Source organism: Solea solea, chromosome 18 (genome assembly GCF_958295425.1).
Source record: "Solea solea chromosome 18, fSolSol10.1, whole genome shotgun sequence".
Lineage (NCBI taxonomy): Eukaryota > Metazoa > Chordata > Actinopteri > Pleuronectiformes > Soleidae > Solea > Solea solea.
Window position 1 is genome coordinate 10,826,606 of NC_081151.1, and position 27,612 is coordinate 10,854,217.

Below are 27,612 nucleotides of genomic sequence, written 5' to 3' on the forward strand. Positions count from 1 at the left end.
CCACCCCCCCCTCGCATTGACCCTCAGGACATTTGAACAGGTGTCACTATGACAACCCCCTGCTGTGTTTTTCATGTGAATGCCAAACAACAGAGGATGTCCAGACCCCATTCTCCAGACATTATCCAGAGCCGTTGTTGAAAATGGACCAACACTGTTTTGTTTGGACTGTCATTTTTAAATCATGTTGGAAGAACTTTCTTACCAGCTGGGCTAATTCCACCTTCTGTTCCAGTAGCCTCAGCTCAGTCTGTTTGGCTCTCCTCTCCTCAAACAGCTCCTTCTTTTCACCCTCTACCTTCTTTCGCTCTGCCTCCGCCTGAACTTCCAGCTTCTGCTCGATCTCTGAACGCCGCTTTTGCTGCAAGAGGAGAAAAACGACAGGTGAGCCAAAAGATCCTGCTGCACATGAAAATACATTATAAATACTTAATGTAAGGTCATTGTTTAAAATGTTGTCATAAGCACAATAAAATCAATCAAAAAGGCATTATTTGCAACACATGGATTCACAGGAGGGGCCTATTTACATCCATAGCGTTACACTTCACAATGTACAGAGAGATTAATGAGAAGTTTTAATTCATCAGTCTGGTCATTCCGCAGAAAAGGCTGTGTTCCAGTGAAATCATCACTAGATTCAAATATTCGGGGACATTATGCAGTCTTGGCCTTGTATCACACAAAGATATTTGTTGATATTTGAAATTAATGGACAGAAAGAATCAAAGAAAGAAAACCAAGCTCGAACCCCAACATTCATATAGGCAGCGTGAATGTAAGTACATTTTTCAGGTCATCCTCTCATCACATCATATCTTAATTATGATGTAATAGGATGTTTCCACACTCCAAAAAAGAGGATTAGTGTTGTCTGATTAATTGATCCATTTCACACTCAACAATCTGTTTATTTACTAATGTCCCTCACTTCTATACCTCACCAATAGAATGGATCTGCTCACCTTGTCTGTAGAGACGTTGGACTCCTGTTTGAACTTTTGCAGAGTCCCCATCAGCAGGCCGAACATACGCCGATTCCTGCCCAAGAAAACACAAAGCCACTGTCACTCATCAGTCTCTCAGCTACAACATAGTATAGAATACAACGAGATAATGTTGTACCACGAAAAAACATGCTTTTAAAACACTTTTGAAAAATAAAAGTAAAAGACAACATAAACCTCATAATTCAAAGGTGGCAGCCACATATGGCATAAATAATGAACAACAAATCAAAAGAATTAATACGTGCCACCTGTCATCCCCACCACCCCAATTCCGGATGCAATTTATCTTATTTGATCACATTAATAATTAAAATATTCAGTTTAAATATTCATCTGTTTCTGTTGGCGTACCTCTGTTTGCCCTTCTCATCCATGGTCTGATCCTGAATGAGGTCTCGGCGTGTTCGCTCCTTGGAGGTAGCTACTACAGACGACTGCAACGCCGGCTGGAGTGGAGAAGACAGAGCATAAACTGTTAGGTTGATTTGTCTTAGACCAAATAACCATGCAAAATATTTATTACACTTATAGGTATAAATTTAGTAGACGATGAAAATTAAAAGTACTAACATGTGCCAACTGCAACAATAATAAACTTAGAAGCAGTTTCATGTTCAAACCTGTTCAAATTTGTCTCAACCAATAGATTAATGGTTAAAAATACAAAAGATAATAACGACTAACTAGGGCTGCCTCAAGATTGTATTTTTTTAACCATACAAGTTTGCAGAGCCTTAATGCCACTGTGATAACCACCATTAATTATATATGAATAGGTTATCTCACTGCATACCGTGTGCACAGTACCACAGCGACACAGCTGATCGAGCAGTTGTGTGCGTGTTGTTAAAATACATTCTCTATATAACAGTAATTGCAGCTTCTGAACAGCATTTTTTAAACATTTAGATTACATTGATCAACAGCAACAGATCTTAAGTCTTGCTGACAATATAATGCACCCTTAAGTCTCTAAATGTCAGATTTTCTAATGAGGACATTATTTTGTAAAGACCTGGCTACATTTGTTCATTCGTCTGCCAGCGTCTTCAAGGGACTAGATTTACAACTGAACTAATAAGTAGACAATGGCATATAAACTGGAAAAGGCACACAGAGCGCAAACCTCTGCCAAGTCAGCTTTCCAACAGTGCCAAAACAATCTCCAACCTTGCTAGGTTAATTGTTAAAAAATATATCCTTAATTCTGATCAGAATCTTAAAATGTCTTGTATGCGCCATAAACCACATCTCCAGAAAATCAAATCTAAATACATGACTTACTTATGTGTCTCACAGACATAGGCGGCCAAAAAAATAACGATAATAGTAATACAATCACCCACACAAATTTATTTCAGGTCACATGATAAGCACTGAGGGGGAAAAACCCTGTCTTACCTTTTTGACATCATCGTCATCCTCGGCGTCGCTGTCCTGACGCGCATCTCTCCTGGCCCTCTGGTCCCCTGCCAGCCTGCAAATAGACACAAGAACATGTGATTTAAAGATCATAGATTTAAAACCTTCATTTTGATAAAGCTTATTAGTTAGGGCATCTCTTAGTTATGCAGCTATAGACTGAGACTGCTGGGGGAAATTTTGTGGTGCACTCACACACGCTCACACACTTATTGTCATTCAACTTGTTCACTCTTTCCCTAGTTTGTCCTCATTATTATGCTATGATTAAAGTTGATATCTGTATTATTTTTTATCAACAATCTGCCGCTGCTTCTATAAATGGCATTGTAGTCATAACTGATGTAGAAATGTCCTGTCTAAACTTATAACTTGACACAACCATTATATATCTCCTCACCTCCCTCTGGCCCTTTCTCTCCCCTGTCCCCCATTTTTCCTTTCACCTCAACCGGTCGAGGCAGATGGCTACACCTTTTTGAGTCTGGTTCTATCAGATTTCTTGCTGGTAAAATGCAGGGTTTTTCTCTCCACTGATGCCTAGTGCTTCCTCATTATGTGAACTGTTGGGTTTCTCTTCTTTCAATTTTACTGTAAAGGTTTTCACCTTAATATATACAGAGCCTTGAGATATTGCATGTTGTGATTTACACAACATAGACAAATAAAATTAAATTGAAGAGACAAGAGGGTTTTAACATACCGTTACTTCACAATAACTAATAGCAACTGATCATGAATATTTGATCAAAGGGGGAGATAAAAAAAAAAAAAAATAATCCTCACCTCAGCAGGGCTCCATCGATATCCCTCTTCTTGACAGGGGGGCCGCCGCTTCCTATCTCAGAGAGACTGCGCCTGTAAAAAAATTAAAAAGAGGTACCTTGAGGTAAAAAAAAAAAAGTGTAACCTTGAGGAAATCAATTCCATTCATACCCAGTGAGCCCAAATAATTGACACGATCAAGTTCCACAGAGATCTATTTTACCCTGGTGGAAACTTTATTATGCCTCTTACAGTAAGTGTGCTGCTACAACCCACTTAGTTTGCAACTTGCTTTGTAGCCTTCTATTTAATAGATATATTGTCTACATTCATCAAACTTGATATCACACACAAGTTTATAAAAATATTTGTCACAATTTTATTTGAAATGATACCATTTAGTCGGTGACTAACAGTATGAAAGAGCATGTGAGACGTCCTAAATGACATGTTCAGAAAACTTTAGCTGGCTGTCTTTAGACAGTCTGGTTAATGTCTTGTATGCGCCATAAACCACATCCCCAGAAAACCTAATCTGAATACATGATTTATGTAACTCACAGACACCTCTCTCACAGTTTGACATCAAACTACCATTTAAGGGCCACAAGAACTCGCCATGATGGCTGTGTGTTGGTCATCCATTGTCATTGACAGCCCAAAACTTGTCAGTATATACCAGGATAAAGGGTACAGGCATGTCAGTAGTTCAACCATCATCAAAGTTGGTATTAACGCTGCAACTAGGGCTGAAACAATCAATTGATTATTAATTAACTACTAAATTACCCATCAACTATTTTGATAACAGATTAATTGGTTTGATTTTTTTTCATTATTCAAACAGATTTTTTTTCCTGCTTTTTCAACCTCTTGAATGTGATTTTTTTTTCCTGGTTTCTTTGCTCCATTTAACAAAGACATCATTAAAACTGATTTTTTTTGGTTTGAGGATAAAAATGTGATCTTCCATTTTATCATTTCCAGGATTTAAAAATACTGCTCAACATTTTCTGGATCAAACCATTACTATTCGAGAGAATAATAGATTATGAAAATACAGCCCAGGTTGCAAAATGATGATGTTCACAAAGGCCTTGTTTGGTCCCAAATTATTTACTTTTTAATTAAATATGGACAAATCGAAAAATATTTATATGTAAGAAGGTAAAAAATTATCAGAACAATTCATTTAGTGATCCTTGTGCCATAATGTTTTGTGTATCCTTAATTTTATGAGCAGCAGTGCTTTGTCTTTCACAAAGAAGAAAACCAACCATTCAATACATGAATAAACCTAATTGTTTACATGTTACCATTTTAGAGCCAAGTCTCACCTTAGCAGGTTGATTCCTCTGCCTCTACCTCCTCCAATGCCTGCCGTGGGGCCGCCGAGTCGACGGATTTGACCCGGCCTAAACACACAATATAAGACAAGTTCAACAACATCAAACCATGATCGTCACCTATTCCATAGAGTTAGAGACAATTAAATTGTAGATGCAATATTTAATTCCATTTCATTTTAGTCATTTTGTTGCATGCGTTTGCGCCTGACATTCCAAAACCAAAAGCGATAACGCCTACTGCGAGGCCTAGGAATAGGCGACCAACTTTTACATTCTCCTAAGGCTTTAAATTAAACATTCGTCTCCGAGTCGTTGTTCAGTAGGTTTGTGTAGACATGTAAATAGTTTGTAAATGTTTGTTGACTCGGCGAGAACACTCCCGTTTTCCTGGTTTGCTAGCTAGCTAAACAACTCGTGTTAGCCTAGTCATTAAACGCTAGCAAAATGGTTAGCCTATCCCTATAAATAAGTCAAAAGCTAAATAATGAATGGGCATTTACCTTGATTCATTAGGATCGCGTCCCGTTAGTTTGCGAATGTTATCATCCACATTTTTCAAGCCTTCTTTTGCCTTTTCGAGCTGGTCCTGCAAGCTCCGCACCACCACCGCCATCTTGCTTCCAGTAAGCGCGAATCACGTGTTCCTTGTTCGTGTCGGAGGTTTCTTCTTCTGTTTTTAACTGACACCTGTGCTATCGTTCAACAGCGCCACCTGCAGCTCTGGAGTGGATATATTAAAATAAACTGGCCGACAAATATAAAATAAAATGTTATCACAGTCTGAGGTGACCACAGTCCCTCGTACAAAGGGTAACAAATCTGTATTTACCAATATGTTGCTGCGAAATATTATTCATTTCCAAAATATAAACTCAAAAACCTTTTTTGATAAAGGACATTTTGATAAATAAGTACAAAGAAACAAATTACACAAACCAGTAAATATCACACAAATTCATATTTAAATACACTGTCAAAACTTCTACAGCTGTCAATGCATACATATATTATCTTTAATTGCTGCCTTCTTCCATTACTTCTTCAAAATATGATACATGATCTAGCAGTACATTATTTCCAGTATCAACATATTAGTATCAAATATCAATATCAGTTGTATTTATTTTCTTCCGTTCAAGTGTCTCATGTACTTCAGTGACATTGCACAGCCCCCCTTAATTGGTAGTTAAACATGATACTTGCAAACATGCTGAGGTCATTGTGTTGTTGCATAACTTCTGTGCATAACCCAGTACCTGCCATTGTTTCACTCCGTCCACACACACACACACACCAAAACAATGAAGTGAATAATTGCAAACATTTACACCAGTATTTGTAGGTTTTAGTTCCCATTCTCACAGGAAAATGGTCCTGTGCTTCCATAAAATCAAAACCAAGTTAACCTATATTTGATCTTTGGTACTACTTGTGACATAGAAGAGGGCAGAGGTCACAGAGGTGTTGGTAACAAATAGCTGAATAAATTTAAAGATGGACCAAAAAAATGGGTTTTTATTTTGGGTGAGGCTGAGTTCTGATTATCCAGTCGAGTGTGTGATTTGGGATTTTCTAAATTAACTTTGCTCATATGTATTTGTATTTTGTCTCGACACATCTAACATTTCATTTCCATGAGGAGTGAACATAGCCATCTCCATATGACCAATCAATGATTCCACTGTTAATTCCCACTGTTGTGTTGTCATGGTGACGGTGATTGAATCACAGTGTGTGATCTAGCCTCCTCACTAGGGATGTGTGACCGAAACCCTTCTGTCGCGATGAAAGGAGTTCATGTTAGCGTCTGCCTCTCATCAGTGACCAGGAGTGAATCAGGAGAAATGAAGTGAGGTTGTGATATTAGGCCTGCAGTAGTTATGACCATGATGTCAATGCAGTCTCTTGTACATAGCTGTTCATAAACCTAAATTCAGTTAAACTGGTCAACAAAATCAACTGTTTTTAAGGGTAATTTCAGGGGGGATTAAGCAGGTAATGTGGTTAAGGTGTTTTAATATGCTTTATAAAGCATTTGTCTCCCGCCCCCTACTGGTCAGTCACAACTGCTATCACGGAGCAGATAGTCGTTGTCATGGTTGGGAACACTTTGAACAAGTTGAAAACAGCAAGACAACCAATAAGACAATAGAATCAAATGACTTTTAAATGCTTTTATTCGTTGATTAAAAGAAGAGAAGCATTCATTCAACATCAATTCAAATCACTGTTGGGCAGGTTGACTGCACACATGTACGCCACCTGTCAGTTCAGGGGATTTACATGGGTTTGTAATGTGTCCTCCCTTTTCTCCACAACTAAACTGTTATCACTGATAAAAATCGTTTTCCGACAAACTAATCCAATAAACAGCTGGGGAGATTTCTTTGTAGACTTCTTTGTAACTCTAGTCCTCAATTCACATTCATGTTTTCAACACGGACATTAATCCATGCTGCTAGAGAGGAACCACAATGTGCCGAGGTGACTTACAAGCGAGACTCAAAAGTATTTTAAAAGCTGTGTACACATCAGATTTGGGTGTTTTACAGAGAGGATTAAAAATATATATATATATATGTATATATATATAGTTGACATGGGCTTCATGTCACGCGAGATCTGGTCCAGCTGTATGTTGGGTTACGTCTGGCTCGCTGCTTACACAGAGAAGGTAAAAACCCCTGCTATGTGCTCACTTTAACACCCACAGTCACACAGGAACATAGCAGTCTGAATATTCAACATTAAGGATGATAAAACCATTTTAGCAAAAAAAAAAATACAACAAAACAAAATAAACACGCATAACAACAACACAGCTGCTGATTTACAAAGTCTGTGATTTCCGTTAGATACTTCATGTTCATAAATTGAACCCGGACACGTGTTGCATAAGAGAATACCACGGTAATGCATTGTTGATACCTATACAAATATGCACTAAGTGTGTTCATATATCTATTATATATATATATATTTTTTGATATTTCTTCCTCTATGGTTTTCTAAAGATGCAGCCGGGCGCCGTCAGCACTGCTTGTGCCCCCCTGTGGCCACTAGTAAGACTGCTGTTATTGCAAACTGTCCTGATTTTAAACAAATGCACAACATTCGTACCACGATAAAACTGGGGCCATCGAGCCAGTCTCACAGAGACCAAGAGTGAGCCCGCCGTCACCGCTGCTGTCGCTAGGCTGGCTGACCAGAATCAAAAAGATCTTAAAAATAAAAGAATATTTCAGAAATCATCATAAGGCCAAGTATTGTCACTGCAAGTTCTTATCAGTTTACATCTTCATTTCAACTGCCTGACAGTGCGAAAAAGAAAATCTAAATATCTGTATATATTTTTTTCTTTAAAAAAAAAAAAAAAAAGTGTGTGGATTATATGCATTCCTCTTGCATAGTTGTGAGGCTGGACTGGGCAGTGGGCCTGTCTGCCTGGCTCATTAGGAGGTTTGGATCTCCAGACTTGACAAGAAAGATTTTGTTTGCTGGCCAGAAGTGTCAGAACTGCAGTAGCTGAGATCTAAAGCTATGTCTTTACACAACGATCGTTGTCTGTCTCACCGGACAGATTTGATACCAGTGCCATGCACATCCAGTGTTTTCTTCCAGGAACACAAACATAATCAGGATGTTCATCAGCTTCACATTCCTGCCTTGAGTCCAGCCCTTTGTGAGCTCATTCTAAGTCCTGCATGTACTGATCGTAGTCTGTGATCTCAGGAATTAAGGATTAAAAAAAAATAAAAGACAGGAAGAATCTGGAATCTCATGCTGTGATGATAAAACCCCGTGTCTATATGTAATCCCTTTCGTAAACATTTAACCATTTCCAGAATCTCTGTCAGGGAAGGTTTTAAGCTCATGACCACCTGACCAACTCTCTCCTACACCAAGTTGTAAGTTTACTTTAGGGAGCTTTGTAAACATCCTGAAAGACAAAATCACAAAGTCTGAGCAATGATGTAGAAATAAAAGTGCTCAGACACCGATGTGTGTGTCTGTTTGTAGCTCCAAGTCCAGAGCCATAGTTTTCGCGTCCGCAGAGGTCAGCGTGACGTAAATGTCACCTCCCGCCAATATCTGTGACGGTACATCACAGACACAGAGAAGATACAATGAAGACGTTAGCTATGGATGCTTGCTTGAGGTTATGCGAGGAGGTCCACCAGTATCCACACGTGCACAAAACTCATCACTCAAAAGGACATATACAAATAAGCTTTCCGGCAAGAAATCGGTGCAGCAGAAATGGAATGCGAGATCGAGTGCGCATGTGTGGAAAGTTAGGCTGAGGTGGACCCTTCCCTCGCCATAAACTGAACTGCAGCCATGTACGCCCAAGTGGAAATATGTGGGGATTCTCTGCGGACATGGAATTCGAAAAATATGGTCCTCGGCCTGTGTTTAGACAGACGCAGGTTTAACACAGTCTGCTGCTTTGGTATTAAAATAACAAACACAAATGGCCGTCTATGCCAGCCGGATTAGTTCTGGCTATGGAGTACGAGCGCCGAAGCGCCAAAACCTGCCGTATAGGGGTGTGGTAGGGCCACAGGGGCCCCGCTGTCTTCCAGGAATTCTATATGAATGCATTTTATAGAATACATTTAAAAAAAAAAATAATAATAATAAAGAGACAAATCAAACTGGCTGCAACCACGTGAATGTGCAGTGACTGCTGGTAATGGCCTCCTGAATAGCTGGCGCCACATCTCGCATCTAGAGCCTTCAAACCCGTCGTTTTCATGGAAGAACTCATTAAAATAAGGCTCTGCTATCTGTGTGTGTCGGTCCGTTTACACAGTATCATATATAGACAAACGTTTGTCTGCATGCGGCATATATAAATAGGTCATGGTGTCCCTCCTGCATCCGACATGATGGACGTGTCCTGTGACGTCTGTGTGTTTTTAATGTGTGTAAACATACTAACCATGCTGACTAAGTCCACTTCACTGTGTTGTGTCCTGCTTTAATGAGTAAAATCAGCAGGTTTCACAGAGCGTGGAGCGAGTCCTTACACTATATTTAGCACAGTCTGTGTGGACTGATGTGCTTTCGCTTGTGACCTTTTGTGTACCGGACACATAAGGCCCTTCGGGGGGGCCTCGGGATGCCGAAGCATCAGGTTGAGCAAACCTTGGCATCGAGGAAACACGCATTAGACACACGGTTTGACCTTTGAAAGATCGAACTCGGAACAACCGCTTCTAAAGGGTATCACACCTCCACTCTGCTCAGACCTGCTGGTAATCTGGTGTGACTGTTAGTACAAGCTGCATCTCTAATCCCTTCAATAACAGACGATACAAAAGTAACAATAAGCAAAGCAAAGTCTAATTTTCATGCAGACACTAGCCACGTAGCAGACCGTTGGCTCATGAGTGGTGCCCTATGTGGAATGTTCTCTACCACCAAATCTCAGCAGCAAAGCTTCAGAGCTCTCAAAGCTCAGGACTTCACACTTCCCAGCAAATCTGACCTTGGTCGTGCAAGATATAAACATCAGACACAGTGGCCTTTGTCCGAGTTGGGAAGCTTCAGTCTGTCAGAAAGTATCTGTGGGAAGCGTGTGGTCTGTTCTGAGATTGAGCCAAAACTCCTTGACCTCCTCACCTTTAGGTCACCTGTCACAGTGAAGCAGGTGATGGAGAAAAGAGAAAGAGCAAAGAAATATGGTGGTGGTGAGAAAATAAGTGCTCACTCTTTGACGCCACTGTGCCCACTATAGTCCTGAGTGTAACAATGCCGCTAACCCTCACTAAATAACATATGTTGGGCATAAATGTCATTCAACTCTACATTTGTGAAGATAAGGGACAGCCACTAACTCAACATTAGCCAAACTCCTGCTTACAGGTACGCTTTTGGTTTGCTCCATTGTACAACAACACCACAGTGTGGACAAACAAGACTTGTGCCTGCGTTAACCTTTGACCCACTGTCTTCTTTGGCAGATTGACACACATCAAGGGAAGCGAACAGATCCAGTGACTGCAAATATTAAGGTGAGCGAGCGAGCTAGTGGCCTGAGCTATTGTTACTTTCCTCCATTCCTCCACTTTTTGAGAACCGACTGTACCCTGAGAACGAACAATTTCTGTTCCGGTTTCCTGCTGCAGTCAGTGATAAGACTACACCCTTTAACTGTCTCACACACACACACACATACACACACACACACACACACAGAAAATATACGACTGCACTGCTGATATCCACACACACTCAAAACATCTTATTCACACATTTCTACTGTAAACACTTGGGTGAAAACTTGCAAAAAGAAATCAAATGCATGCTCAATTCTCTACTCGTTATAGCACAAAACGCTGGCTCCTGAAGAGCAAACAAACTTCCGTTATCCTCTGGTTAAGCATAGAATGGTAAAAGCACAGCCCCTCCTTTAATTCTATGAAGAAACACCGTCATAAGGGCCCAAGTTGACTGCCCAATCAGTGAAATATGACTTCTGGCGAGCCAATAACACGTGGAGACAGCACGGAACATAAGGTGAGTGAGGGTTAGAGTCTATAAAATCAGTCTGTCAATATCTGTCATTTAGTTAGTTTAGTCCACTTGCTTCTTTTTTTTTACAATACATTCTACATATAACTGCTGACGACTACACAAAACTACATAAAGAAACAAACAGCAGCTCTAAAATGGGGAATGAAAGGAAGAAATAGAGGTGGGGAGGAGGAAGATAAGATAAAACCCAGCATAATTTGGTCTGACTGTCTTATGTTGGTCTCATTGTCCCCTCTGAGTATACAGCTCTACATAAACACAATACAGACAGCCTTTAAAAGTACTCTTGGTACCAAAGTGCATTCATCCTGAGATATGGAACGAGGACGAGAGAGATGATCCTAATTCAACCGTCAAGGTTGACCAAACATTTGGTAACCACAAGCCCATCACTAGGACCAGGTCATTCTATCGCAGGCAAAGTGCTGGCATGCTGTCTGGCATCCGATTCCTTATCAGTCAACAAAGAGAAGCAAGCCGACATTTTTAAAAAAAGAAAAAAAAAAGTGGCCTTGATATGGACCTTCACAGTCTACGATGCCACTGCACCAACTTCACACTGAACGGAGCTGTAAGTCATGCGAGGGGGTAACCGTCCTGACAGCATTCACTCACGAAAGGCAGGTGGCCCCTGAGCCCCGCACAGGAAACCTTTTCAATAACACACCAGTGCACCACAGCTGTCACAACACTGGAGCATCCGATGGAATCATACTGGTTCCACTTCCAACTCCATATTCAGCCTGTGGCTCAGGATCATTTGTCCACATTGTTGGAGCGAAGGCATTCACTCAGTGATTATAAACAGAACTGGACAATAAAAAGAGACTATGATCCTGTCAAAGTCACACTTTCGCGCTTGCTATTAAATGCCTGATGAACAAGCCAGTTGCACAGTCAGACGAGATCAAATGTTGCCAGACAGAAATGATATCACCCAGAATATTGACTACATTCAGTCCAGACATTTCTTTGGCCCGGCATGGCCTCCATCTCCTACTGCTTCATCTACTGGAGATGTAAAGCGTGCAATGAGCGGATATTTTGCCATCCGCCTGCCTTCATCAAACTTAATCTTGGAAAACAAATGTATGATTAGGTTTGCTGACCCTCAGACCAAGGTGGAGTGAGAGTTCATCAGATGGCAAGGGCAAAACAACACCACTAACAACAACTGTATCCAGAAAACAAGGGGGCTGTTTACAAGGCAACTGTGACTCAAAAAAAGAAAATAAAAAAAAAAAGACAATTCCTTACCCCGATTGTTTGACACACCCATGCCACGTTATCACCATAACGACGCAGTGATGTTAAAAGCCTTCCTGAGACTGAAGAGAGTGAAGATGCTTTGCCACAAAACAACATTGTGCTGCGGGTGTCGACGATCAAGAAAAACAAAGATGTAGTCTTGGCTATCAGTGAGGCCAATATGAAAACTCACTGTTGACTGTTGTGGCAAGACACATCTTCCTGTGGCAAATGCAAATAATCACTAAGCCCCTTAAAAAGACAACTGGCCATCATCTTCCTGTGGCAAATGCAAATAATCACTAAGCCCCTTAAAAAGACAACTGGCCATCTTAAATGAAAGTTAAGTTACATTCAGTGTTTCTCTTCCTTTCATTTCCCTGTTTCTTAATCATGAACTCCACCGCGGTTTTCCTACATAAATTGATGCTGGCTTCTGCCACCTTTGGAAGTGGTGCATACAGGCTACTGGTGTTGTTCGAGCATGGCCTTTGAAAGTAGTCGCAGAGGTATCTCAAAACACAGATAAACTGTACGTATGTCATCATGGAATGATGCGCCATTTCCGCTCTCTTTAAAAAATAATAAAGACCTGCTTAAAGGTATATTTGACCTCAGAGCCCTTTGTATTTTCACACACATCCCTGAACTTTTCGAGATTTGACTTGATGACTTGGGACACTTTCATACAAAGGGCCTCTGGAACCACCTGTGATACCGGCTAGAACACTTGAGGAGAACAAAGCAGCGATATTTCTGCTGATTACAGGAAAAAAAAAATAAAATGCAATAATTTATGACCAGCTCACCACAGGTCAGACGAGAACACAGTAGGAGTGTATTGTACTGTAACAGGCTGAATATTCATAGTTTGGCTCCGTTAGGGGACGAGGCTCCCTTTTCAGTCAACTAGCAGCGTTTTTTTCAAACATGTTGAGAAGTGAGCACGGGGTTCAGTGTATTGGTGGCAAGTATGTAACAATATTCTCCATTACACCAACAGCAAGGTGCTCAAAGGCCTGAATAAAACCACTTATCTCTCAACAAGGATGTTCTGAGTCATGGCACTGACATGGCTGTTGCTGCAACTGCAATAAAACTAATAAGCACCAGCCACTGTCAGCCATTTTGTTGTGGGGATTCCCACCTTGCTGGCAAGGCTCTGGTACTAGTGGACAACCGCACAAGGTGCTCTTTCAAAGCAAGAGAAGTAGTAATGGTTGCTTTACACAACATGTGATCGACCGTTCAGTTTAACATCTCTAACCTTTGCTGGAGTGGGGGGAGACAGATGGTCAAAAGGGCAAAGGGTTAGAAAAAAAACAAAAAAAACAAAAGAAAACTACAGCTATTCGCTTGTGTCCGAGTACACACATTGCCCCAAAATCCCACCTCTCATCGCTCAGCCTGCCTGTTCTAGCTGTGAGCAGGATAATATTATATCTAGATTTAAATACACACAAAGCCTATACAGGCAACACGGTAACGCCCACAGAAGAAAAATCAAGATTATACACTGCGATGAGAGATGGGGAAAACAGTTAAATAAAAAAAAAGAAAAGAAAAAAAAAAAGAAAAAGAAAAAAAAAAATCAACATTATACAGAGGCTCTGGAGGTTATTAAAGTGAAGAAGAGACATCAAGCTCTATATAGTTGTCAGCAAGACCAGACCAGACTGGACCGTGCCACACAAGAGGCTAGAGATCAGTGCTAAAAGATCAGTCGGACTCATTCAAGCTGAATATGGGACTTTAAGAATATTTAAGTTTTGTTTATTATTATTAAATTTAATCTATTCAATAAAAAAATAAGATGTCAGCGAAACAACTAATCAAGATGCCTGACATTAAATCTGCTGGAAAAACATTGATTGTGTACTAAAAGACCCAATGAAAGAAACACAGACAAATGAACTAAAAATTAATTCCCAATCAAAAACCAGCTCACACGAATTTACTTTATAGATTCAGTTTAGGTTTCTCACTTGGGTCTGGCTCTTTTGGCCTTTGGTTCAGAGGCCTGAGCTGATGTGGCCTGCTTGGGTCTGGCCTGGTCTTGACAACACCTTAGGCTGTGAAGAGCTGGAATTGCCATCCTTGCCTACATGCCCATGCTGAAGGTGTGCAGCTCGCGATGGAAGTGCTGGGAGGGTTCAGGCAAAATCAGGCTAGAATCCAGGCAAGGGCGCCAGACTCGTCCCAGGCCCAGCGAGACCTCCTTGATCAAGTTATGGCCCGGGTCCCCTTCCATGCACACCAACTGGTCAGGGTCAAAGTCGATGCTCTCCTCAGAGACGCCGAGGACGCGGAGACTGGAGCCTCTGAGCCGAGAGATGGCCACCAAGTTGTGAGACCACACAGTGTAACCTACAGGGAGAGTTGTGGTGAATTGGACAGGCCTAATATTGTCAATATTAAAAAATAACAGTCAACAATAGAGCCACAAAACATGAGTTGATATCATGAACAAATCACTGATAATTCTGCTTGTGAATTCACTTAGTTGTGTCCTTTACTTCCTCCACAAAAGGGGTTCTATTTTTGCGCATGTTTGTCTGTTTTTTTGTGGGTTACTTAGTGAACGACAGATTTAAAGTTAAAGTTAACGACAGATTTTGATCACATTTTCTGGGGATGGCAGTTATGACCCAAAACTCTTGTGAGACATGTGCACCAATAAGAGCGATGTGGTCACAACGCACACCTGTTGTGATAAGCCCGTTTTTCATGCTTAGGTGAAAGTGTTTGATAGGTTGACTCACCATGTATCACTAGAACAGCTAGCCGAGTGCACCGCCATGCTAAAAGGACCAATGGGTCTTCATTGCGATTGACACTGAGGTCAGGGAGGTCAGGGTCATCCCTCAGGAGCAGGAAGTGAGTCAGCGTTTTGTTATACTGCTGAGAGATGAGCTCCAATGTGGCATCAGTCACCAGAGTGCTGTAACTGTCCAAGTGGAGGCGCTCCAGGGGAAGGCTGGGTTTTAGGACCCTGAGGAGCACGGAGCTGTCAACCTCCAGGGCCATGATGTACACTCGCAGGTTGGCACTCACACGAACCTGAGGGACGACCATGTTCAAGGATTATTGGTGCTTTTCAACAAACAACCAAACCTTTTATTAAACAGAGTCACTGCGACACAGATAATCACAGTCGTCGCATTACCAGCGCCTTCCAATTGTCCTCTGTAGCTGTCCCATCTAATGGTTTGAACTCCAGAGCGGCACCGTTGAGCAGCAAGGAGAGGCGGTGCAGTGGAGTTCGGCGTGGAGATGCCAGCAGACCACAAAGCTCAGATGTCAAGTCAGAGAAATCCAGACCCAAAGAAGTAAGGTTAGAGAGCCGGTCCATCTCTGATGGTGAGATGAGAGGACCTGAGGACAAGACAAATTATGTGTTACTACATTTTTGATTATTGAGGGGTAGGGGTACTCTCTCCAAATCCTCGATCAAATTGCTTCGATACACATCAAAGCAATTTAAATACTATAAAAATTAAAATACATACCTAACTGGTGTTCCAGTAAACTGAGGTGCTGCAGGGTCTCAGCAGAACGATTTGACAGGTACGGTAATGAGCAGGGAGTCACCAAGCCCAGCATGAAACTGCAGGACAACCACCTGAGCTGCCGGCTGTTTGACAGCAACTCCATGAACAACTGCTGGATTCTAGACGGAGCAGAGGGGAAGGGTTAACAAGGTTAGGCGCAAAATAAGCTCAAATTCACTTTACCAGCAATTTACAGCTCGCTGCAATCTTAGTTCATTTAACAAACACTAAGGCATACACATTTTAAATCCAATTTAATGTAAGATATATTAAAAAAATAAACCCTGGGTGTGAAAAAGAAAAGCAGAGCATACTGGCAAAGAGAAATATATTCAACACTGAGAAAGATGTATGCTCTAATTTAAGAGTAAACCACCTATTAGATGTAAATCCACTGCTTTTTACACCTACATTTACAAGGTGCTGCACAGCATACATAAATACATCTAGGAATGTACATTTAGCAATAATTTGTTTAGAGATGTTTTTTTCTGAGGAGAATACAGATTCAGGCAGATTTGTATGTCAGACTACAGAGCTTTTTAGCAAAGATTTAAAGTATTTGACAGCAACTTTAATGTTAATGGACAAAAACCATAATGAATATTTATTGAATCCAATGGTCCAATGGAAAAACTTTGGAAAATTAACTTTCATTTGGCAGAAATGAAGTATTTAAAAAAAAAAAAGAAGCATTTTTGAAATTGTTGTTTTGCATGAGCCATGTCAACAATAGCCCACAATACAATACCCACGGATGACCATCTATTGATTTTTGATGCTAACTGAAGGTTGCATGGTTTTTGAGGTGAGGAACCTGCAAAATGCAACTTCTCCAATGCATGTTGCTTAATATTACATATAGTACATTTAAGTACATTATTTATTTTCATAAAACTAGTTCACATAAACAACTAGGGGGGTGCATCTGTCCTTTAAAGGACGATTGATATGTATCTCGCTGCATCAGTTTGATTCAGGAAAATGTATTTTTATCATGGAACCGTAATGGCCATAGGGCACAGCCAACGGTCGAAACAACCTTTACCATTACAAACCGACATAAAAGTGCTACGGGCTACGGGCCATGTGTTTGGTCCGTGTTGACTGAAGTATATTGATTGATTTTATAAGACACCACAAACAGGACACAAAGATGACCACAGTGCATCTAACAATATACATATTGACAATTTCATATTTGTAGTTCTATAAAAAGAAACAGCAACAAAAATGTGATTATTAAATTGGATACAATGTTCTCTTTTTACTCACATTTCCTATAAATCTGGTTCAGGCATAGATCTCATTAACCAACGTAGCATACCACAATCAGATTAAAAATAAATAAATCAGGGTTTTCCTCTGAACTTTTTCAAACTAAATTTCTCCGTGTACATAGGGCAGTGGAGCAGAGAATTTAATTAATCCTCAACAACATTCTAATCACATTAAACACATAAACACTGCTCTTCAGGGATACATTTATACCTGCCTGTTTAAATTGCCAATTAATTTGAACATTTCAACTTTGGTTTGCTCCAAATTTCCACTCTCCATTGACGTGTGTATGTGAAGCAATTTCTCTTTGACTGCATTTACTTCACACTGAAGTTTATTCCTAAAAATGTAGAACTATCTTGTACGTGTGTAATGTGCTTACTCGTTGATCTTTTTGTCCCCCTGGGGAATTTGGTGCCGGTTGGGGCTGTCCAACAGTCCCTCCTGCTGGAGAATACAGGTGTCTCCGTACAGACTCAGCTTCTGCAGGTTTCTAAAGAATAAGAGAGGATCAATGTAAGAAGCCAGTCAGGAATCCAAAAAAACATTGAACTGATATTGGACCATCATCACAGGATGGTTTTTATTACACCCAGTAGTTTTTTCTACATTGTTACAAAAGGCTCTCTATGCCCATGGTTCAGCTGTCACGCACCACCCATGACAAACACACAAAAACATACACGGCAATAACAATATCAGCCAAGCTGTTGCAGCCAGTAATACCAAAACTAATTGTTCATGGGAAAACATGATTAAAACATCCACTGTGATTTCATTTATAGTACATTTGAATAATTTCAAAACTGCTAAACTCTTTGGTCTGAATTAGGGCTGGGTGATATGTCAAAGAACATCTTACCACGATACAATTTTTATATATATATATATATAAATAAAAATCAATATTTCTGTATAATGGCTTATAATATCTGGATATTTATAGACTACATACCGATACAGTGGGATATAAAGCTGGAAACAGGTTGTTTCTCTGGACTCATGAAAAGTTTTCTTTTGAGATGTTTGTGGTTCTCATAGGAGAGACAATACACTGTAAATACACTGTAAAAATATCTACTGTCTATGATCTGTATTACAGAATGTTTTAAAATGCAGATGTTACCTTTCAGATAATACTTGGCTTTCTTTGGCCTGTGAAAGTTATATGAAGGATATCTGTACGTGTTAGAAACAATAAAAAGGACTATAAATATGGTCAAATTCCACTATAACACAAATAATTCACAGATACCTTATCACGATACCCAAAATTTAAGACCATATCTTGTTGCATATCATGACATCGACATAATATTAACATATTGCACAGCTCTAGTTTGAATACTATATCCCTGACAACACAGCAATTATGATAAAAGAATGGTTGTATTACCTTTCCACATCTTTGCTCTGTCAACATTTGTTTTGAGTGGTTAGACAGCTTAGTGCAAGCTGTGTATCTGCCCATGTCAAATCTGGTAAGGCAAACAGCAGCCATTTTGTTGAATCTAATCTCCCTGTGGTTCCCTTCTGTAAATGTGTTTGCACTGAATTATAGCTGCCCTACACTTTGCTGTTTGGAGCCCTTTTTATCAATGCACACAGTCGAGGTGAGCATAGTTTAAAACGTACCTAATGACCTGTTTGTCTATTGCTAGTCTACATCTGCTCTGACAATCATGTGTGTTGTTGGAAAGACTTATCACCCACATGTGTGCCATGCAGCCACACATAACATAGGTCTGCATAGTGTGTGGATTATGTTTGGTACAAAGCACTTCCTGTAAATCAGCTGAGAACCAAGCTTCTGCAAAAGTCTTCTGCAGTGAAACCAATGGCAAACTCACATGAAGCTACTTATTGAGCAAAACTGCCAATAAAGCAATAGTGTCTTTTCTCTCATTATTTTGAACATATACCAGTAGACTTGGAACCAAGCATATACTAAAGATAAACATTTTTCACACGGGTAAAGCCAAATTTGGATATGGTAGTTTTTGAGTGATTTGTCTTGATCAGTGGTCAGTTGGGCTGGGTTGAAACAAAATCAATTTGAAAGATCCAACATCGATTAAAAAAAATTGATGTTGTGATCACGAACTGTTAGCTCTGCTGGAGCTAGGAGCTAAGCAAACCAGAAACACATTGCTTTTCGAATGCCTTGGTGTCGTTTTACATGCGGCAAACAAAACCTACAGTAGTGACATGCAAAGCAGTTGTTTTCAGTGTACTCAATCATTAGAATCAGGTCATTAAAAAAAAAATGCGTCCAGAATCATTCAGTTCTTCCTCTATGGCTGGAGCACAGACTCTGTCTGACACAGCAGCAGGTTTTGTGATGCAGTTCACTGCCAGTGATTGCCAGGCTTTCGGCAGTGCTGTCGCTAAATACACCAGACTCCTCCAGACTACTCCTGAAGTTTTAGAAATGTCCTTGCTAAATGTGGGAGATTAACGCATGTTTCGGGGATTTTTAAGTTGTTTTTTATTGATCTACAGTTTGGCATTGTTAGGTTTGATTCTTGTGTCAGACGTCACGCTCATGGCTCTTCCAGTGACGACACTATCAGTAACCCACAGACTGATAACGTCATGCATAGTATCAGCTTAGATCACTTGGAACCTCGCCAGAGCAGGTACTAAAAAAAGTTCCATCGCTAATGGAAAAGCAAAATAACTGAGCCGTGCCGAAGCGAGCTGGAGGTGGAAAAGCGCCATGTTATTAAACTACCTGATGTGTTTCTAGGCTGGATAATTTTAACTATGTGCTCATGTTAATCAAAACATTAATCTAGATGAATCAATATTGGGTCTAATTGAATGAAATTGTAAATCAAATCGGGACCTTGTGAATCAGAATCAAATCAATCCAGCCCTTGTGGTTAGCTGCTACTTCCAATCAAATACAGAATGACAAATGGCACTTGATGAAATGTTTTAAAACAAACACAATAAACTGTCATCATCTCAAGTTACAAAGTTACAGTCTGCAAACTGTAATGTATTACTTCATAACATGTACTGAATACTAATGCTCACAGCATATTCAGAGTACATTTAACATATTTTAATGGTCTCACCATTAAAATTACTATTGGAAAAACTATTGGAAATAAATATATAATTTATTATAGTTTTAATAGGTGCAATCATCTGATTGTGACGAATATGTTTTTACACAATGGACAACCTTTTTTTTTAAGTTTTAATGTTAACTGAAAGCTACTTGGAAGTGAAGGGTGAAGTGATGGATATTCAGCTGTGACTTGCAACTTCAACAAAAAGCCCCCTCAGCAGTAGTGAAACCAAAACTGCACAGCTTTGGGTGGCTTTTTCAATACTACAAAGCCCTGTAGAGCATAATAGAGAACATGACAGAAAGTACCACAGAGGTTCTGCACTTACATCCACGACAGAAAGTGTCCAGGTGGCCACCTTTTTGTTAAAAAGCAGTGACAGCAAATTGATCATTGAGAAAATAGATTTTTTTTTTTTTTTTTTTTTTTTTTTTTTAAATCAAACCATTAATAATGTTTAGGTTCTATTTCAATTTAGAATGTTAACTAAAATATGTTTCCTTTGGGGGAAGCCTTTATTTGAATCATTATAACATTGTTAACATTATCGCAACAATGTCATGAATCGCAAGAGTTCTTGTCTGGATAATCGTGACATGCAATGTGTATTTTCTGTGCATCAGCGGTGATAACAAGTGACATCAAAGCAGCAGCTCTGCATTGTATCTTTCCGCTGACAAGTAAAGACCAATTACCGAAAAACAAAAGTGGCAACAAAAGAAACTGTGCGCTGACATTGATGCACACAGCATACACACATCGATATTTGACGTGTTTATAGCTGCAAAACCTTTGAATGTGTAGATGTAACATTGGCTTCTGGCTCCTCCGTAAAGACGTGACCCGATTACGTAACTGCAAATGTCAGTGTTTGTTTATAGCTAACTAAGCTGCTAGCTGACTGCGACGCACCAAATACAATTAAATGTCAAGAAGAAAGGTAAAGAAATGTATGTCATTTAAAGATCCAGGAAAAAAGCAAAAACAAAAAGTCACAAGGACTTAGTTTTAGTGTTACCTGTTGTTGTGGATGCCAGTAAACACACACAGCACCTGGTCCAAGTAGGTGGCCATGGCGTCCTTCCATCGGTTGGGGACCTGCGGGTCGCTGCCGGGTGCAGGAGACTGGTCCGTGCGAGCGGCTGACGGCTCGTTGTTCAGGGAGCTGACGTAGCTTTCAATGGGTGCGAGTTCCAGCTGCAGCTCACGCACATAAGAACCAAACTTCCGCATGAGGAACTCCAGCCGTAGGGTCTCCTCCGAGCCAGGGCCGCCGCCATTACATCCATCGCCTATCCGCAGTTTGAGCTCGGTCCACAGCGCGGGGTAAAAGAGACACTCCCTCCATCGCGAACACACGGCCGAGGCCCGGAGCTTGTCTCGGTCGGACAGAAAGGAGAATATATGGACGATAAGCTCGCTGGGCAAAGCCATGGCTCCAACACCCCCGCACAGAGCCATGGCGAGCAAGAAAGGTGCTGCGAAGAAACGGACCAGCTGTGAACGAAATGTTATAACCGTTTCACAGCTGCAAGTGTGAACGGTAAAGGTCCTTCCTCTCGGGGTGAAAACAATCAGTTTTTCAGCGTTGCCTTCGATACTATTGGACCGTACCAGTTTCTGTCAGCGCACGGGGAGCAAACCAATCCTTGTCAGTATTTTAACAAAAATATACCAAATGACATGTGCCTGTATTTGTGTATGCTAACATTTTAGTTGTATTGATTTTACTTCCGTCAAGGTCTTACTGATATTTCCGTCAATGTTTCAGATCTGCGTGTGAGCGGCTGAATTGTCAAATTAATGGTTTAGTCCAGCGGTGCTGTTATTTTTGCCATACTGCCGTGTCCCGCGGGAGGGCGGTGTTTCTCCACTGACAAAACACGAGCCAACACGTGACTTTTATTTTGGACCCCAGACACACCCCCTCCACTCTACACACACACAACACCACTCCAAAAGGAGCTCACAGAGGATGAACCCTCGAGAATGAATCACATTGAAAGCAGGCTTTGTGTTAGAGCCATTACACGGCATCAATTTTATTGGAATACAGCTAAATGTACTTTATGTTTCTGAATATATTAGTATTCGAAATGCTACAAATGATCTAAGCAAGGAAGCTGTAATAATACATAACCGTCAAATCAAAAATAATTAGCTTTTCTCAATCACTTCACGTAAGAAACCTCATTCGTTAACTGTACAGCTGTTCTCACAATATTTAATGCATTTCTCATCACATTAAATCACGTGAAACAACCTTGTAAATACATGTATGTGAGTATGCAACATAAATATGTAAATAATTACTCACTACAACTAATTACTGTATATATCTTTTCATTTAAAAAAATATAATGATAAATATTTAAGATGATATATATAGTGATTGAGAAAAACTGGGGATATCTTCAGTGCACAAAGACATTTCTACATATCGATAAATATCTCTAGTACATGAGACACTTTTCAATGACAATATCAAAGGAATAAGTTATTATATGGACGCACAAGATTTTAAAAAAAGTCACGTCAATCTCACAATAAACGTTTTTAGTGGTACTAAAGGCACATTATCAAACAAAGACTCATCCTTGGTTGCATAGTATTAATGGTACCATAAATAGTTTGTTTTTAAAAATGTATATTTTGCATTCTCTTAAAAAACATTCTTGTTCTACTTTATTAAAGGGCTTCTTCAGAACTTCTGGCCAATAGGGGGCAATATTTCTAAACTCTTAGATTTTTACAAAGTGCACAGGCAGCCGTAGTTTCAGGCGGCAACGCATTTTCTAACAGCGCCACCAGTTATTTGTTGACAATTAAATAGTTGAATCACACGGAATGTTAGCTATTCTAAGCGTATAAGTTAAACGTATGTACTATAATACATCCATGGTTAATTAGGTGGAATAACCCTTTACTTGTTAATGCACTTCCAGAAATGCAGTCAGAAACTGCAAACCATTTTGATTTTTGATATAATTGTATATTAATTATAGACTATTTTGTCCTACTTTCAAATGTTGTATTATACGGTACGTAAGAAATTGTTTTTTTGGGGTTTTTTGTCAGAAACTCCAGTCTCTGGTCATCCAAGTCGTTAGGTGGCGCTGTTGCCGCTTAAAAAGACAGCCTCCGGTACATCCAAGTCATTAGGTGGCGCTATTACGAAAACGTGTGGCCGCCTGAAATTGCGGTCTCTGGTACTGCAGGTACATGTCGTTGCCTAGAAAATAGAGCAGGAACTGAACTGCTCACTGTCCCCAATGAGTATTCAGTGTGTTGTATTTTCTCGGTGTAGCCTGACGTCTCTTCACTTGTGGAAGAATGTCAATAACGGCAGTGAGAGCAGCAGCAGCGGCGGCGGCTGCGGGTTCCCCAGCGTCTTTGTCCCGGTTTAGGGGAGCGCTGGTCGCCGCTGTGGTCGGTGACTGTGTCGGCGGTGAGTTTGAAGGCGCAGAGGAGGTTCCAATGGAGAGTGTGCTGAAGCACCTGAACAGCCTGGACGACGAGACCAAAGGAGATGGTTAGTAAATGCATTCGTTTTATTAGTCTGTGTAATAGTAAGACTCAGAATGCACAGCGGCATTGATGACCGCAGAATTATATGGCTAATCTCTGAGCCCCGGCCTACCAGAGACTAGTGAAAGAGACGGTTTAGTTGCACAGCATAGCATCAAAATGGGCCATGAGTGAACTGAAACTGTTCAAAACCAGAGCGGTTCAAAGAACTTAAGGGGTCTAAAATTGAACCCCCCACCATCCAAAAAACAATTGTCATTATTAATTTATTCAGAATACTAGGTGGGTTCCATCAGCCTAACTATGCGCAATTTTTGATTTGCAAAAAAACAGAATGCTATCATAGAAATCTAAAAAAAAATAAAAATCTAGATATGTTGCTCCTTAAGTCATTACACCTGAAGCAGGCATATTACAAAATGGAATTGTGAATGTATGTTCCAATGTACACAGATTCAACAAAAGGTAATATTTAAAAATAATATGATTGAAACCTCACTTCACCTTCATGAAAGAAGCCAGTGGTGGTTTTAATCAACTGCCTGTGGGCTGGTGCTTTTGTGGCTTTTGTCGTTACTAAGCAACCATACCAGAGAGCTGCTGAAGATTTAATTAACGCTGTGAATGGAAATGCATCAGTTAAAATATGGGATATATTTATATAGAAACCAGCTACATTGTGAGTAGTCTTTTGCTGCTTCCTGTGTGCCTCTCAACGTGAAACAGAGGTCCTCAAGTGAGTGTTACTTCGGGTGGGTTCACCCAGGAACCTGGGATTCAGTTGGTTACTCTGGTGATTACCTAAGGGGGAGGCAAAAAACGATTTGACCTCTTTAAGTACTGATATAAACATGCATGTGTTTGTGCGTTGTAGGTATTCTTGAGTACAGTGATGACACAGCCATGGCCCGCTGTGTTGTCCAGTCTCTCCTCACTCGTGGAGGCTTCGATGAGCAGGACATGGCCCGCAGGTAAAGAAACACATGTTGCTTAAGTGTATGTGTACTGTTGTGCAAATAATGGGGATGAGCGTTATGTAGCGTTACATTACAATACTGGTCAAAATCAATAATAGCAGAAGAGGAAAAATGTGAAATGCAATATTGCACTGACTCACAACAACACACTGAAGCTCATGCATTTATCTCTCTAGGTTTGCTAAAGAATATAGTGAATCTCCTGGTCGCGGCTATGGTTCTGGAGTGATCCAGGTGCTGAAGAAGCTCTCCTCCCCCCAACTCAGTGATGTGTACCAGCCAGCCAGGAACCAGTACAATGGTCGGGGCTCCTTTGGGAATGGGGGAGCCATGAGGGCTGCTCCTTTTGCACTGGCTTTCCCTGCCCAGGCTGATGTTAAGAGGGTGAGCAGATGGCATCAATGTGTGTGTGGACTCGCTTCATGTTCGAGATAACATTTGCGCTAAAGATGGCTATCAAAACCTTTCTTTGCATTTCCACTTTGGGAAAGGGGATGACGTCACAGCCCGCCTCTCTCTTGCATTTGCTATCACCAAAGAAACCTAAAAGTAGGGAAGTGGATAAGAGACTTTGAAAATGGTTGCATTAAAAACTTGTCAGTATCAGCAGGCAGTTTAAGAGATGGAGAAGTTAAATGAAGCAAGTGCATCTGTCTGCGCTCAGAACAGAGAGCCACAATTGCAAAACTTGGAAAAAAAACTGGATGAAACTCGATTATTAATTGTTTTTCCAGTGATTCAGCCTACTGCAGCTTTAATTTAGAGTCCTACATGAATGAAAACTGTGTTACTGTCACTGTGTTTAATTCACCACAGGTGCAGGGTTTTATTGTGTATCTCATGTGCTCAGCTAACTTAGTAAAACATTCTCTTCACTTTTTACTTTGAAAGATTGATTGCTTTCCCCCATTCCCCCCCCCCCCCCCATCACTCAAGTTTGCCTGTTCAGGTGCCATGCTGACCCACTCCTGCTCTCTGGGCTATAATGGAGCAGTGCTCCAGGCGTTAGCTGTGCACCTCTCTCTGCAGGGGGCACTAGAATTACCTCAGCAGTTTATCAGCAAGCTAATCACAGAGATGGAGGAAGTGGAGGGAGATGAGGCAACGCGCAATGATGCCAGAATGTGAGTATTACATGTTTAACACCCCAGTGTCAGACATTTTTCAGACCTGAATTTAAATACAGTCTGTTCAACAAGTATTCCACGACAACTGTCAGTCAGTGCAAGTAATTCACGTTGTGTGTCTGTACAGCCTAAAAGAAGCAGAGAAGCCATTTTGTGAGCGCCTCCACAGAGTTAGAGACCTCATGGATAGGAGCAAGGTCAGCATCGAGGAGGTCATCTCTGAACTGGGTCAGTATCTGTTGTCCATTAAACTTTCTTTCTGTTAATCTGCTGTGTTTGGTGTTTTGAGGTACTGACACATGATCAACACTGCCTGAGCTTTGCGATTACACTTTAAATAACCTGAATTTTGGAGTTATCGTGATGGTTTAAATGTTTTGTGGTGGGGAGATTGGGGGTGTCTCCGCTCCCCCCACTGTCCGTTAGCGGAAAATCAGTCTTGCAAGATCAGGGCCGCCAAAACCTGAAGACATGGCTCCACGGCTTGTGTTCGCCAGCTCTGTTGAAAATAAATGAACATGGTCACGAGCGGGATGGAAGGGGGGGGCAAGGTTAGCGTTTTTTACAACAGTGAGGATAAAGCTGATGGATGGATGTTTACAGTGGTAACTGTAGGGGGAGCTCTGTAGAGACAAAGCTGAAAAAATGACCAGACAGCATGTTAAAGCGCACGCTGTGTAGAAACTGCATTTCAATATTCTAGTCTTACCAGTTTTTATACTTTCTTATACTTACTCCTTTCAGGTAATGGAATTGCAGCACTCCACTCAGTCCCCACTGCCATCTTCTGTGTCCTCCACTGCCTGCAACCCCGTGAATGCCTTCCAGAGAACTACAGTGGCCTGGAGAGGACAATAGCATACAGCCTTGCCCTTGGAGGGGACACAGACACCATAGCCTGCATGGCTGGGGCCATCGCCGGGGCCCACTACGGCATCACGGCCATCCCACAGTCGTGGATAAAGTGCTGTGAGGGGACAGAGGACGCAGACGTGAATGCAGAGCGGCTTCACATGCTTTACCACCAGTCGTTACAGAGCAGCGCGAGTGTGGCCGGGGAGCAGGGCCATGAATTCAGAGCAGCAAACAAGTCTAACGGTACAGAGAAGAAAAATAAGGAGTAGTGATTATGTCAATAACATTTTTAAAAGAGGACACTCACACATTAAATAAATTTGCCATTTCAGACTTTTGTCAGCATATACATACGCAATACATCAGGGCTGCAACAATTAATCAGTTATAGATTATTAAAGTTAACTGCCAAGAATTTTGGTAATCATTGTTTTTTTTTTTGTCTCAAATAAACTTCTCTGGTTATAGACTCTATAATATAATTTCTTTCTGGGAGTTTTTCTTGCTTCTCTGGAACTAAAATTGTAAACAAAAACAATACAGAAGGTATTGGAACGTTGTCATTTTGAGTTTTGTAAAACGCTCGTCCACATTTTCACCTTTTACTGACATCTTATGTTCAAAACAAGTAAACTCTAAAAGGAGAAAAGAATGATTGTTTTCATTATGGATGAAAAGAATCATTAGTTGCAGCCCTATAATACTGTACACTGTCTCTCTTCCCTTCCTCTGTCCTGTTTAGTGATGGAAAAAAAACTTAAGTTTTGTGAACGTTGCACTATGTGTTTGGTCATGTTTTGGTTTATCCTCATGGTGGAAAATTATTTAATAAATGTCTTTATGAAATTTATACATCTGTATGAGTGGATACTTTGT

The 27,612-nt window shown here is 40.6% G+C and overlaps 3 protein-coding genes and 2 long non-coding RNA genes across 5 annotated transcripts; 1 reads left to right on the top strand and 4 right to left on the bottom strand.

The window, feature by feature from the left end:
• Positions 1 to 106: 106 nt before the first annotated feature.
• Positions 107 to 5,195, bottom strand: pnn (pinin, desmosome associated protein). The gene is made up of 7 exons (XM_058615724.1): positions 5,047 to 5,195; positions 4,535 to 4,612; positions 3,219 to 3,290; positions 2,412 to 2,487; positions 1,362 to 1,456; positions 966 to 1,041; positions 107 to 361 (listed from the first exon to the last, which is right to left on the bottom strand). Exons 1-7 carry the CDS (start codon positions 5,157 to 5,159, stop codon positions 122 to 124), a joined length of 750 nt encoding a protein of 249 aa, XP_058471707.1. The 5' UTR covers positions 5,160 to 5,195; the 3' UTR covers positions 107 to 121.
• A 7,458-nt stretch (positions 5,196 to 12,653) lies between these two features.
• LOC131444596 (F-box only protein 33) lies at positions 12,654 to 21,823 on the bottom strand. The gene is made up of 6 exons (XM_058615092.1): positions 21,268 to 21,823; positions 17,552 to 17,662; positions 15,847 to 16,007; positions 15,504 to 15,712; positions 15,100 to 15,397; positions 12,654 to 14,704 (listed from the first exon to the last, which is right to left on the bottom strand). Exons 1-6 carry the CDS (start codon positions 21,708 to 21,710, stop codon positions 14,439 to 14,441), a joined length of 1,488 nt encoding a protein of 495 aa, XP_058471075.1. The 5' UTR covers positions 21,711 to 21,823; the 3' UTR covers positions 12,654 to 14,438.
• A 1,719-nt stretch (positions 21,824 to 23,542) lies between these two features.
• LOC131444599 (uncharacterized) lies at positions 23,543 to 24,645 on the bottom strand. The gene is made up of 2 exons (XR_009233746.1): positions 24,282 to 24,645; positions 23,543 to 23,756 (listed from the first exon to the last, which is right to left on the bottom strand). It is a non-coding gene; the product is annotated as an uncharacterized LOC131444599 (long non-coding RNA).
• On the top strand, positions 23,583 to 27,586 carry adprs (ADP-ribosylserine hydrolase). Its single transcript, XM_058615093.1, has 6 exons — positions 23,583 to 23,781; positions 24,652 to 24,748; positions 24,931 to 25,138; positions 25,691 to 25,878; positions 26,009 to 26,109; positions 26,626 to 27,586. Exons 1-6 carry the CDS (start codon positions 23,583 to 23,585, stop codon positions 27,003 to 27,005), a joined length of 1,173 nt encoding a protein of 390 aa, XP_058471076.1. The 3' UTR covers positions 27,006 to 27,586.
• Positions 25,669 to 26,705, bottom strand: LOC131444598 (uncharacterized). The gene is made up of 2 exons (XR_009233745.1): positions 26,617 to 26,705; positions 25,669 to 26,380 (listed from the first exon to the last, which is right to left on the bottom strand). It is a non-coding gene; the product is annotated as an uncharacterized LOC131444598 (long non-coding RNA).
• Positions 27,587 to 27,612: the final 26 nt, after the last annotated feature.

What these genes read in the sequence shown, in the direction of transcription:
- pnn (XM_058615724.1), bottom strand. Translation starts at nt 5,159, where the DNA reads ATGGCGGTGGTGGTGCGGAGCTTGCAGGACCAGCTCGAAAAGGCAAAA. An exon ending in ATGACGATGATGTCAAAAAG is followed by an intron (nt 1,457 to 2,411) that starts GTAAGACAGGGT and finishes TCTCCACTCCAG; the next exon opens with CCGGCGTTGCAGTCGTCTGT. An exon ending in CCAACGTCTCTACAGACAAG is followed by an intron (nt 362 to 965) that starts GTGAGCAGATCC and finishes CTCCTCTTGCAG; the next exon opens with CAAAAGCGGCGTTCAGAGAT.
- adprs (XM_058615093.1), top strand. Translation starts at nt 23,583, where the DNA reads ATGTCAATAACGGCAGTGAGAGCAGCAGCAGCGGCGGCGGCTGCGGGT. An exon ending in GAGCAGGACATGGCCCGCAG is followed by an intron (nt 24,749 to 24,930) that starts GTAAAGAAACAC and finishes TTATCTCTCTAG; the next exon opens with GTTTGCTAAAGAATATAGTG. An exon ending in CCCAGGCTGATGTTAAGAGG is followed by an intron (nt 25,139 to 25,690) that starts GTGAGCAGATGG and finishes CCATCACTCAAG; the next exon opens with TTTGCCTGTTCAGGTGCCAT.
- LOC131444596 (XM_058615092.1), bottom strand. Translation starts at nt 21,710, where the DNA reads ATGGCTCTGTGCGGGGGTGTTGGAGCCATGGCTTTGCCCAGCGAGCTT. An exon ending in ACTGGCATCCACAACAACAG is followed by an intron (nt 17,663 to 21,267) that starts GTAACACTAAAA and finishes CTTATTCTTTAG; the next exon opens with AAACCTGCAGAAGCTGAGTC. An exon ending in AGGACAATTGGAAGGCGCTG is followed by an intron (nt 15,398 to 15,503) that starts GTAATGCGACGA and finishes GTCGTCCCTCAG; the next exon opens with GTTCGTGTGAGTGCCAACCT.